The 13,082-nt window shown below is 42.0% G+C and overlaps 1 protein-coding gene across 3 annotated transcripts in view; it reads right to left on the reverse strand.

The window, feature by feature from the left end:
• The window catches only part of CACNA1I (calcium voltage-gated channel subunit alpha1 I), a 196,664-nt gene that overhangs the window by 108,758 nt on the left and 74,824 nt on the right, over window positions 1–13,082 (reverse strand). For 2 of the 3 annotated variants that reach the window (XM_040062451.2, XM_040062453.2), the window contains exons 3-4: window positions 8,166–8,277; window positions 7,057–7,190 (exon numbers count right to left, since the gene is read on the reverse strand). In XM_040062451.2, the coding sequence (XP_039918385.1) occupies window positions 7,057–7,190; window positions 8,166–8,277 (246 nt within the window). Of the gene's footprint in view, window positions 1–7,056; window positions 7,191–8,165; window positions 8,302–13,082 lie in introns of all 3 variants that reach the window. The other variant, XM_058420267.1, reaches the window with a different exon arrangement.

Below are 13,082 nucleotides of genomic sequence, written 5' to 3' on the forward strand. Positions count from 1 at the left end.
TCTTGATAAAAACACTCTCTCAATTCCACCTCTAAGAATTAAGTTTGAGCAATGCATTGGGGATATCTAAATCTCCTTGGAAGTTCCCAGCCTTACAAATCACAGAAAATTGTATTCAAGAATGGAAGACAGAGAGATTGTCTATCAAGTTCTTTAAAATAAAACCTATTATAGAACTTGATTGCATGTGTTATGTCCAACTCATGTAAGGTCATCAACAGTACCAGATCTATATGGTGGATTTGAGTGGCCATATTAATGAATTTGAAACAATACAGAAACAGCTATAGAATCATAAAATCATATCGATTGGAAAATGCCTTTAAGATCATTGAGTGCAACCAATGATCTTAAAGGCAATGAAGGTGGACTAGCCAAGTCCACCATTAAACCCTGTCCTTAAGCACCAGTCACATCTACATGTCTTTTAAATAGCTCCAAGTGTCAAACTAGCCAGACTTCAATTCATGAACTGTGGAGCACAATCAAGTGGTGTTTAGGAATATTTATCCAAGAAGCTTTGGAAGAGACAAGAAAGGTGAACAGGCTAAAAAGACTGTACAACATGAGTGAAAGGAAAAGCAGCAACATAATAGCAGAAGAGGGGAAGGTGATATCCATGAATATAAATTAGGAGATGGACTTGTAGAAAATTTGTAACAGAACTGAAAGAGCACATAAAATGGTCTAAGTTTTGGAACAAGAAAACAGAATTAGGCACTAACAGTCTAAAAAAGGCAGAAAACATCAATCTTAAAAAGTAAAAAAAAAAAAAAAAAAAAAAAAAAAAAAAGTCCTCTGGGGAAGGTCAGATGATGTATGTGCACCATTGATCATAATGGGCTAATTTCAGCCCCAGCTGTGATCAAGTATTTCAGGCTGTGCCTAAATAGGGATTTTCTAAGATAAGCAAGCCTGGACAATCTGTATGCAAGAATTTTAAAAGAGACAGCCAGAAAAGATCTGGACCAGATCTTTTTTGATAATTTTTGATTAGACTCAGAAAACTGGGAAAGCACCCAGGGGTCAAAGGAATTCTGATGTTGTGCCAGTACACAGTGATCTCAATGATAGGACTGATGCTGGTGACAGTACAGTAATGAAATTGTCAATATGCATCTTGGATAGATTATGGATTAAATGTGGATAACAAAATTAACCATACCCAATACAATTTTAAGAAAAAATAGATATCATCAAACTAATGTTCTATAATCTTTTATGAGATTACAAGTCTGGTTCACACAAGTAATTAGGTTGATATGTCTGGATGATATGTTATCATGTCTTGGTTTTGAAAGACAGTTGTCTGCCAGGAAAAGCTAGAGCCTCCCTTGGAGTGGAGAACATAAGCCCCCTTCCCTCCAAATTATAATTTTGCAATTTAGTAGTTTCAGACAAAGATATGGGAATAGGAGTAACAGTTCTTTACTAGGAATATTAAAAAAAAAAAAAAAAAAAAAAAAAAAAAAAAAAAAAAAAAGGAAAATACAAATGTAGTAGTACAAAACACAAGCAAGGAAGCAAACAAAAATCCTGGAAAAACCCTGATAGGGTCAGGGATACGACCTGGCACCCTGGTAGTCAGGGTGTTGGAAGCAGTCCAAATAAGTCCTCCTGGAGTAACAGATGTGGTTCTGTGGAGTAGAGATGGTCCTGTAGAAAGTCCACTGGTGACGAGATGGGTCCAGTCTTCCTCGGGGAATCCAGTGGAAAAACCGGATACCTTGTGTCCTTCAGTCCCAGTTTTTATCTAGCTAGGAGCAGTTGGCTTCCCCACACACACTAGGAGGAACATCTCACAATGGGATGATGGAATGTGTCATGTCATTGGTGGGCCCTAATGGGCCATTATCAGAAGATGTCCCCCTGGAGGATGGAGGGGTGGTGAAAGAGATAAGAAACACTGCCCCACCTGGTTTTAGTGGCTGGGCCGTTATCAGAAGGCATTTGCCCCCTTCCCCCCCAAGAAGGGTGAGAGAAGGATAAAACATCTCCCAAAAAAACAGCTTTCAACAGATTAAATAGAATACACATTTTAGGTTACATAATCCAATACAAATCATCATGACATACATTAGCTGGAGAAAAACTAAGTAATAAACCTCACATGCAACACTAAATGGGGATTAATTTGTGAGCAGATGTACATCTGTACACAATTCTTGCCACTCTGTTCTTTATATATTTATCACAACCTGACAGAAAACTAAAAAAAAACCACTGATGGATTTTGTAGTTGAGGCATATTTTTGGGAGAACAGAAAAGAAATGAAGATGACAAGTAAGGGATAGAACATCATGAAACTGCTTCAGAAATGCAAATAATATGTATTCCAGTGTGAAAAAATTGAATCAAGATACATCTGTGAACAAAGTTTACTGTTCCTACTAATAGGAAGGGGTTTTCTCTCTTCAGAAGAGGAGACAGAAAAAAAAAAAAAACCAAACCAAAAACCAACCAATCAAGCTTGGACGCAATTAAGAAAGCAGCTGAATAAATTGATAGCGAGGTTCTGTGATTGAATGGACAGGCTACTGCAATACTTGGCTATAGGAAACAGGAAATTTCAGGCAGGAATAGTAAGACAATATTGCAACCAGCAGCACTGAAGCAGACTGAAGCATTGACAGAATGCTGTGTCTTGTTCTGAAATCCACCACTTTTAAAAGCTGTTTAATAACATGGCAAGAATATCCCAAAATATCAAAAATCCATTCCTCATACCAAAGATAAGGACAGGATGGAATTTGACCACAGTTTGAGATCTACATGGCAAACCTCACTGTGATAATGGAGAGAGGTAAAGACAGCATTCTGTGAAAGACAGACCCTCTCCTCAGTCAATGGAATTCAAACAAGTAGTTAGAGAAAGATTTTCGGCATATTTTTGGGGACACACACGTAATCACAATCATACCCCCCGCCCCGCCCCCCCCGCAGTGAAGTCCTCTGCCTCTTAATTTACCCAGCATGTTCCAGGGATGCCACAGAAGAGGGCAAAGAGAATTCCAGCCACAGATGGTTAATTACAGCACTTGGATCATGAGTGGCAGAACAAACCACTCCCTACATGAAATTCATGCCCCCAAGGTCAGAGAGACCCTCAGGTCAGATATATAAAGGGATGACTTCTCCTTTCCTAGAGGGAAAGTGGCATCATCTCCAACCACACGTGAATACAACTGTTTCACAGACTAGAGTGAGCAGGGGCAATTGTTCACTCTTGTATTGCTAGAGAACTGCCTGGCTTAAAAAGTTGATGAGTATGAGCCCAGAAACAAGAGACTCTTCCCCTAAATTCACACACATATAGACTGGCTGACATTTCCAAGCTTCCTCATTATCTCAACTTTCAAACCATCATAGGCTCTCAGTTTGAGGAAGCTGCCCTCTGAAGTTGCCTCAGTTCAAGCTCTCCAAACACACCCACCCCTGTGGGAAACAAATGATGACAGACAAGACCTAATCACAAACAAGGGAAGAGGGACTCCCACCAGGACAGCTGGTGGTGACGAGCACAGTCTGCTTGAAACGTTTGGGAACTTGCAGCCTCCTGTCACCAGCAAGTAGTTGGGAACAGGAGCATTGACAAGATGAATCTGCAGCCCTGGCTGTTTGTGCACACAAGGGCATTGGCACTCTTCAAACCAAATTGCTTCATATGATTTTTGAAGCTCTGAGGGGAACAATGAGAGCATTAACTTATAACTGTTGTTTGGGTTTTTTTCCTAACCTATTCAGAAAAAAAACACATTGAAAGTGGTTAGGGGAGGGAGTGTTCAAGAGGGGAGAAAATTCTGGCGATGTCAGCTCCTATCACCATGGAAACTGAATATTTTTAGTGACAATGGAGTCTTCCTCCTTGAGCTGCTGGGTTGCAGGGGCAAGCAGAGCAAGCAGGGCGAGGGCACATGAGGAATTTAACTAACTAAAACTACAGCTTCTGGCTTTCCAAGGAAGTGAGGAAATAACTACAAATGATTGTCTGAATACATGGTTTATGCAATCAAAACACTGTCTGGGACCTTAGCAGCAAACAGTCATTATCCTCTTTGATAAAACGTGCTGTCATGCAGCAAACCAGAGACATGGAGACATCTCAGCTGCCCAAGAATGCCTGCACCTTGATTTTCCATGCTACAGTCTATTCTTGGCAACCTCGGCTGCCTTGCTGGTGTTTATTTGGAAAGGGAGGTGGGAGGAGAAAGGGCTGGGAAGTACAGTCCATATTCTAAAACGGAGAGAAGCTGCATGGACTCTAGGCTTGGCATTGCTCCCCCACATCAGTGATGTTTCCTTAGGAGCCAAGTTTATGACTTCCCTTACAGAAAAGAGGAATTCAGGATGATGAAAAGGAGAAGGCTCCTAGAGAAGACTGATTAGCCTCTGACCAGGATCTAACTCCCTGGCATGGAGAAAATGTGCAAGACAATGTTTCATCCTGTCCTTACCTTAGGTGTCCTTCCTAAGTCAGAATGCTAAGGCAGCATCTGGACAACATTGCTTCAGTAAGCTGAAGCCATGATCCAGGTGCAGAATCAATAAGGATAAAGGTTGGGGGCTTACATTTAAGGTTAAGAAAAAGTCTGCAATATGTAAGGGCAAGTTAAAGCCTTGGATTTGATTTAAATAGTGCAGAAAATTTTAATGAATTTCAAAGAATAATGAATTCATAACCACAAGCCTTTATAACTCAAAACACATTATATAGTCATTAGTTCTATATTACTAAATGGAAAAATCTTTATTTAGCAGAAGTCCTTTGAGATCAGATATTCTAGTGAGATTACTATCATTTCATTCTGAGACCTCATGAGGACAATTGGATAGAAATTGTGAAACAAATTTCTTTCAGTCTTGGACCTGAAATAAAAAATCGTCCACACAGATTACTTCATATCCAAGGAGTTGATTCGAAGTCTCCTTGGCATTAAAAGTTCAGATATGAGCTTTTTTTTTCTGGTACTGCTATCAGATGCACAAAAGACTCTGTCTCTCCTCAGATTCCGGCCAGCAATGGTGACAGAAGGAAATACGTAAGGGAGTTTGCTCCCCTTCTTGTCTAGGTAGCGTGGATTTCACTTACTTTCTTCACGAAGCATTTGAGCTCACCCTCTCTCATTTAGTGTTGCCCCACTGATATCACCATCTCTTCAGACAGCACCACTCACAAGCCATGCTTGCAGAGACCCTAGGCAGAGGAAGACTCCCAATACCCAAGCCTTTTTACCTCATATGCTGGTTTTCCTGTGCCCACCTGGAGTAGACTCTCAGCACACTGCAGCATGTCACCCACACAGACGAGCACCATGGGCTCGGCTCCAAGGTACCCTTTTGAAGCCTACCCAGCTTTTCCTTCCTCAAAGGCTGCTTTGCTAGGGTCTTCTTTCCCTGCATCCAGTCTCCAGCAGTCTTGCCACCAGTAGCTCAGGCTAGAACATACAGTGGTCTGGCTTTTCTCAGCACCATGTCTCAAGGGCTTTAACTTTAACTGGCGTTCCTCATGTCAGGCCATTTTAAATCAGATGTTGATCACAGCAGGCTCAGCTACAAGAAAGGTCTTCCCATCTCACACATATTGCATTAATTTAGAAAAGCCTACAGCTTTCATCTGCCTGTCCTCCTTTTGTGCACAACCTGGTTGAGAATCAGCCTTCAAATTTTTACGTCTGCACTGAGTTTGAAGATCTCTGCTTCTCCCAGAAGCAAACAATTATGTGCTCCTCCAGAGGAATTGACTTTCAAGTCTTGCAGTAGAAGAACTCTGTCAAAAGCAAATATAAAGACAGTGCTGCTCTACACCATGGGGGAAAACTCTGCAAAGTGAGCTCAAACTCACTGCTAGCTCAGTCAGCTGGTAGTTCCTGGCTAAAGAAAAAGAAAATTGAGGGCTTCACTTTTTTTCTGTGAGCAATATAACATATTTATTTCTGACCTTTTTTTTTTTTTTTTTTTTTTTTTTTTAATTACACCACAAAGCATTCTAATTGAAAATTAGAATTCCAGAGGAAAAGGCACATCCCACCAGTATCAGAAATGGACATTTTGCTGTGATTTAAGGGGAAAATTCCGGTACACTTTCCACTTGATACATGCAGAGGGGAAAATCAAAGCTTCACCATAGCAACTTTGTTGTAAAAACCCTCAAATGTCAACTTGTCCCAACAGTACGGTGGGTAATGTTGGTGCAATACAGAAACAAAAAGCCCTGAATAAAAAAAACCTACATTCTTACCCTTGAAACACTGCTGCTGGAAACAGAAATGCTAGCTTTAGTTTGGTTCTGGTAAAGGTTACATGTTGCCTTAAGTTTTAGATTTCATATCTTCCAGATTATGTACTGCATTAGTACATAACTCTGAACTTCATATAAAGTGCTAGCAAGTTCTCTTCACAGTTTAGTTAGACAAAGCAATCATTTTCCAGCCCAAGAACCAAGGACACCATCGCAGCTTCAGGCTCAAAAGGTATAAACAACAGCAAATTGAGGAGAGCAATCTGGGAGGATGGGACTTCATAACCTGAAGCTGTAATTGGACAATTAACCTCAATATGCAAATGGACCAAAACTTAATGAAACCATGAAAGCTTGTGATCATCTGTTGTCCATCTTGGGTGTAGCCTCGGCCAGGCTCTTGAACTGCCCAAGGTATATCCTTTGAAGGCCTTTTTAATAAATACCTACTTTATTCCTTAAACATTGTCTAGCTTCTGTTCTAGGTAGCCTCTCAAGGGATCATATACCTCTTCTACCCACACATTTCAAAAACACAGAAACCCAGGAATGTTTCTGGGCAAGTTCTTCGAGTGGTACAAATTAACACCCTCTACTCAAGTTGTGCTTGACAGATGGCTGCACATCAGCTGAGGAGTTAAGCTACCTCGTCTGCTCTTTCTTCCATTGGCTGCTAACCCCAGCATGCCCGATCCCAGCTTGGCAGCTGCACCGGAGTAACACCAGAGTTGAAACTTTCTCCTCAATTACATCATTTCTGTTCCATACAAGACCCTAGTAAACACAGAATAAACAAACCCAGAAATTATCAACCTACCCAGCCATGACAATGAAGAAATCCAGGCGGTTCCAGGTATCTCCTAAGTAACACTTCTTGCCAAATATCCCCAGGGCCACCATCTTCAAGACCATTTCCATGGCAAAGAAGATGAAGATGAAATCATCAAACACCTGCCAAACAGAAAACCAAGAACATATTTGACAAGCATTCTCAGCCTTGGACTTTAAAACACAGAATGTGAGAAAAATACTAATTTCAGTACTCCTGAAAATGAGATGGAGGCGGGGCTAGAAAAGTTTCTTTCATGTAGCTCTGGCATTACAGTTTCTCACTGCTCAAGTTCAGTAAGGGCCTTTATAGTTTTTTCACCCACAGGTGAAGTACCTGATGCAGACAGAGACTCCTCACATAGTCTTGAAAAGTGGTGTTGGTTCAGCACCAGCCAAGGAAAATGTTTTTTCCAAGATCCCCCCAGGAGGAACTCCTCATCACATTGCTGCAAGTGGCTCAGCTGAGGACAGAGTGCAGCTTTCCACACAGCTTGGACAGCACACATTCATCACAGAGAGAAGTTTCAGGTACCTGAAGGCCTTAGCCACAACAACACTGTGGATGACACCCTTTGCTGTCACCTACTCTTTGGGGAAGCATCAAGCACAACTGATGTGTTTACAGTCTGGATGTACTCATGGCCCTCCTAAGCATTCTTTTTTTTCCTCCCCCTTTGGGCATCCTAAATGCCACAGTATCAGTAGTGGTCTTGCACATAACCAGACTACCAAATGAATTGGAGGCTGCTATTCCCTCCTGCCTGGATTATGCAACCTTAGTTATTTCTCCCCCGCTTAACCCTGATCTATGTGTCTTGTAGGTGTCTGTTAAAAAACCCGTGCTCACGTGCAGGTTCAGGAATATTAGCAAGTGTTCAGTACTGCATAATCACAAACAAAGTTCAACATTCTCTCTCTTGTCCCATTTCTCTCCTCAAAGCAAGCTTTTGCCATTTTACAACAGGATATCTCACTGCCAGGGACAGTCTTGCCAGCCTCTCTGGGAAGGTATAGCCTACACTCTGAAGGAAAGCACACATGAAAAATTATGACTTGGACTGAAGCACCTCCACAACAAGAAGGAAATCTGCTTACCTGCAAGATTTTACACCTGTCAGAAAGGCAGTCCATATCCTCACATGGCTGGTACATTCCCAGGGTAACACAGTTTAGCAAAATCACCATCATGCTGACACACTCGAACCAGGTGGAAAAGAGTCAAGGAAAACTTCTGCAAAAGCATCATGGCTGAGATAAGTTCACTCTAAGCTTGAAGTAACAAAATAGGAAGATTAAGGGAAAGAAGTACTGGTAGGCTAATTTATTCCCACATTCTCTGCACTTGGTTCATCACTACTCCATTCCTTGATTAAGCCAAAATTCTTTTTGTAAAAGGGAAAGTAGAGGTAGCACAAAAAGCCTAAACTACTGACACAAGTCAAATCATTGCCATAGTCAAACACATGCTTGCTCCTCTCCTGTTGGTTTTCTGAGTTCTTCCAAATACTGAGACTTCCAATAAGACTGAGAGACTTTCCAAGGTGGCCTATACCTAAATGTATCAGAGATCTCCAAGATTGAGGGATAAAAATGGGCAGATTGATTTCTACATGATTATTGCCCCTCTGGAAGGGGGTACAAGATGACACTAGAACTCCCCCTTGTTCCCTCCCAGAGAAATTTGGGGTTAAAGGAGTGCCACTGCTCTGTCTAATCTGTTACTATGCTTCTCGCAGTGACCCATGCTTAAAAACTCCACAATGTTCCCAAGTTATTCAGTAACTAAGAGGACAAAATGTGTTTCTGACCCCAGCTAGTGGTCTGTTTATGCCCTAAAGCATGAGGATTCATAGTCCTTATAATTGTTTTCTCAACTACACTGGTGTCCCTGCAGATGCTTTGCTTATTCATTTGAATTGTTTGCTGATAATCTTGCTAAAATATCTGCTTCAATAATAGTTTGCAGCCCTGAGCTACACTGGCTAATTATACTTTACATTAAAAACTGTTCCCTCCTATTTATTATTAATTTGTTGTCTTATAATTTCATCAAGTGCCACTTTATTTATGTATTAGAGAAGTGAATAAAAATGATGTATTTGTGTGACCTTTGTAGGCTACACATTCTAGCTGCCCCCTCTCACCATCCCTCTCCTCCTGAAGGAGTTTTAAAGCCTGATACACACTTATCCAAGAACTCATTTACAGTATTTTATCTCTAAAAGTGGGTTCATTTGTGCAGTACTTTCCAGTGTGCCCAAAGCAGTGATCTAGAGTGAATAGACCTCCAGCCTCCGGCACAAACATTCTTGAGCATTTTACACACCTCACAACAATATATCTGCCCAGTTTCCACTGTCAGATAATATTATCTTTTTTAAATAGAGGAGGCAAAAAATTATCTACTTGAAATACAACCCACTGAGTGCATCCATTTTCAGTCCTTTCAGTACTGAATCAAAAAGTGTGGCCTATATCTCTGATCAACTTTGAAAGACATTCAGCTTCTGTGGTTTGTTCTGAGCAACTCTTCCATGCTCATTCTCTGACAGTGATTTATGACTAAACTGCACAATCTGATCTAGAAGATTATTAATTCTTTCTTCTCCCCTACCTGGTTTGTGGTGAGCTACCTTCAGCTGCAAAATAAGACAAGAGCGAGACACTAGTTCTACTGTGCCAATTATGCTCTAAGGTGATTTCAAGAATGTGCTGTCACTATCCCTCACAAAGTTAATCCCATGTGCTCCACAAAGTAGTGCACGTGAAACCCATCCTCAATGTAGGCTTCCAATCCAGAGCCCTTTTTTGAGAGGAATGCACCAAAAGGGCACGAGCAAAGTATTTTCACTCAGGGCCTATGCAACACAACTTCAACTTTCCACCTTCTTCTCTCTTGCACATTTCTTTAATCATCAGATCTGAAGCCCAGGAAATCAATTTGAGAGGTTTCCATTAGCTCACACAGGGTTTTCAGTTAAGACTGCAGTTCTTTTTTGGACTCTTCAAAATCTGTTTGGTGTTACCATTCCATTACAAAACCACAGAACAGCTGATGTTGGTAGGGCCTCTGGAGGTCATCTTGTTCACCTTCCCTGCTCAAAGTAGCATCAACTACAGCAGATTGCTAAGGGTTGCACCCACTTGGGGTTTGAACATCTTCAAGTATAGAGGCACCAGAACCTCTCTGGGGAACTTGCTTCAGCATTTGACTATTCACATAGAAGAGAGGTGGCTTTTTAAGTTTAAGTAGGACATCTCCCACTTTTCAGGCTGTGACCATTACCTCTGGCCCTGTCACTGGGCATCACTGATCAGTCTGTATCCTTTACTCCTATCCTTTACTCCTATCCATACACATGGATAAGAGCTCCCTAAACCCTCTCTCCTCTAGGCCGAGAAGCCCCAGCTCTCTCAGCCTTTCCATTTTGCAACAGCTGCTTTTGCAGTTACTGGAAAGGCAGCACCAGTGAAGCCCTGACAGAGATCAGTGCTGAATGACATTCTTGAAGGGGCCGAAACAGTTTCATAGCAGGCTGAGCCAATGCTTGCAAAAGTTCTTCTCCCTGGACATAAGAGGTTAGAAGATTCGTGGACAAAGTCAGGGCCTCAAACATTCCTGGATAAAATTAATGCATAACAAACGAAAAGCAGACATTGTTTTAAAAGCCAGTTAGCTTTTTTTTTTTTTTTTTTTTTTTTCCTTCAGAAATCATGATACAAGAGCGCTGGAGGCAGAGAGTACTACTCTGACCACAGCCAAGCTCAGGAAAGTCGTGAGTTTTTATCTGACACAGATCTGCACTTCCATGCATGTGCTTTGGCAGCAGCAATGCCAGGGCAGCACGCTTACATTTCTCTCACTGCCCTTGCAGTGCCCCCCACAATGCTATGCAGACCATGTCAGTGTGCTGTCAGCATCTGGTGAAACCCTGAAACACAAGACATAGCAAGCCATGGCAAGTGCTCCAAACAGCTTGAAACTTAGGCCAGATGTGCAATCTCATCTCATATTCCTGCTAAAAATGCTATGGCCAGTTGCAGATGACTTCTTCTCATGTGCTTTTTAGATATTGGCTCTCAAAGTTTGCCAGCGTTGTCTAGGCTTCCCAAGAATATTACAGAACCACTAGCCATTACCCAGCTATCACAGTGACATCAGAAAAAGCCACTGCCTCATGGTTTTCTTTTCAGAGCAGCTGGAAAAACTGAAAAAGCACATCAAACCTGCAGCAGAAAGGAAGAAAGTGCAAGGAGAAAACCAGAGCATCTCCTACCCCAAATCAGAAGAGGTTACTGCCTGCTTGGGTCGGTGGAGAAGGTAATTAGGACTATCTGCCTCCAATGTGTCACCATTGTCAACCACAGCTGCCTCCTGTCACCACAGCAACAGCCTGCAGCCAGGTTTATCATCATTCTTTTGGTGATGCCTCCCCTCTCCCACATCCCTCACCCCCCTCCTTTTCCCTGTGCCTGAGCCTGTAATTAATTGCACCTGCTGACAAAGACAGTCTTCATAATCTGCATCATTCAGTCAGAAGTTTCATTATTAATTAACTTCTTTCAAAGTTTAAATCTCCTAATTACAAGCAAACCCATGCACAAGTTCTCCCCACCCCACTCCAGCCCTTCCTCACTGCTTCTCTCTCTTCCCACAGCCTCATTCCCAATATCTTTCCCAGTGAGTTTTGGGGCCTGCAAATGGTTTGGAAAACTCAAAGGAGACTCACACAATTGCTGCCCATGGTCAGCTTCTCTCCTTGGCCAATATAAGGTGCTTCAAAGGAAATGCTCCAGAAAATCCACAGCAATTCACTATGTAATAACTTGCCCTTAAAGGGAGGGTTCCCCCCGCCCCACCCCATGACAGTTCACAGTTGATTCAAACGCTTTCAGGTAAAAGGACCATGGCCCTCATTTGAAAAAAGAACTACAGCAAAAGACAAGTATCTCCTGAGTTAATCAAAGAATATTCTCAGTTGGAAGGATCCACAAGGATCAAAAACCATGGGCTGGTCTCATTATCCACTTAGGTCTCTCCTCCTCAAAAAAGTTTTGCTCATTGCAGCACTGTCTGGAGACATCAAGATCCATATCAGATCAACTATATTTTGCCTAAAAAACTTGCACTGGTTCTTGTCTTGGCTGACATAACCAAAAAATGTGTATTCTATTTCACCTGCTGAAAGCTGTTGGGGAGATGCTTTTTCCTTATATCTTGTAACTTTTTAATATTCCTAGTAAAGAACTGTTACTCCTATTCCCATATCTTTGCCTGAAAGCCCCTAATTGCAAAATTATAATAATTTGGAGGGAAGGGGGTTTACATTCTCTATTCCAAGGGAAGCTCTAGCTTTCCCTGGCAGTCTTTCAAAACCTATGCAGTTCTATAGCTGGTGCCTGCCCGTGGCAGCAAGACTTTGCTGCTGGGTGCCAACCAGCACCCCGAGCAGGGCCTGGACAGTGACTGCCACTGTGAATCTATTGACCTTCTACCCCATCTTCCTACGGACAGAGCAACTCTGGGATGAGGGTACGTTCCACAGGGCCATGCATCACCAGCACAAACTAGGAGAGACCCATCATTCACCCCAAACCCTCCGGGATGCACCGAAAGCCACAAGTTACTGGACAGTTAAGGAGATATGCAGATGTTTCTGGGACACTTTTTTTGTGGCATTGCTTGATAACACAACTGTGCAAAATGGAAGATAATGTTAGAAACAGGTGATGGAAGACAGGCAAAGCTTTTGGGCTCAATTTCTGAATGACAAATAGCAGAAGAAACGTCTGCTGTGCTGGAGTTCTAAATATCTTGCACCTAAAAAGCTGACTACCACTTAAGGTTCTTGGGATTGACCTTAATCTCTGTTTTCTATCACTGACAAAAACACAACAGAGTAAAATAAAACAGTGCTTTTGGGCTCCCTCTCCTCTTCCTCCATCAGCTGCAGAGGTACAAGTAGCTCCCCAGAGGCTGGCACTCCTAACAGCACAGAAAATATATAAGCT

The sequence above is a fragment of the Hirundo rustica genome, chromosome 4 (genome assembly GCF_015227805.2).
Source record: "Hirundo rustica isolate bHirRus1 chromosome 4, bHirRus1.pri.v3, whole genome shotgun sequence".
Classification (NCBI taxonomy): Eukaryota; Metazoa; Chordata; class Aves; order Passeriformes; family Hirundinidae; genus Hirundo; species Hirundo rustica.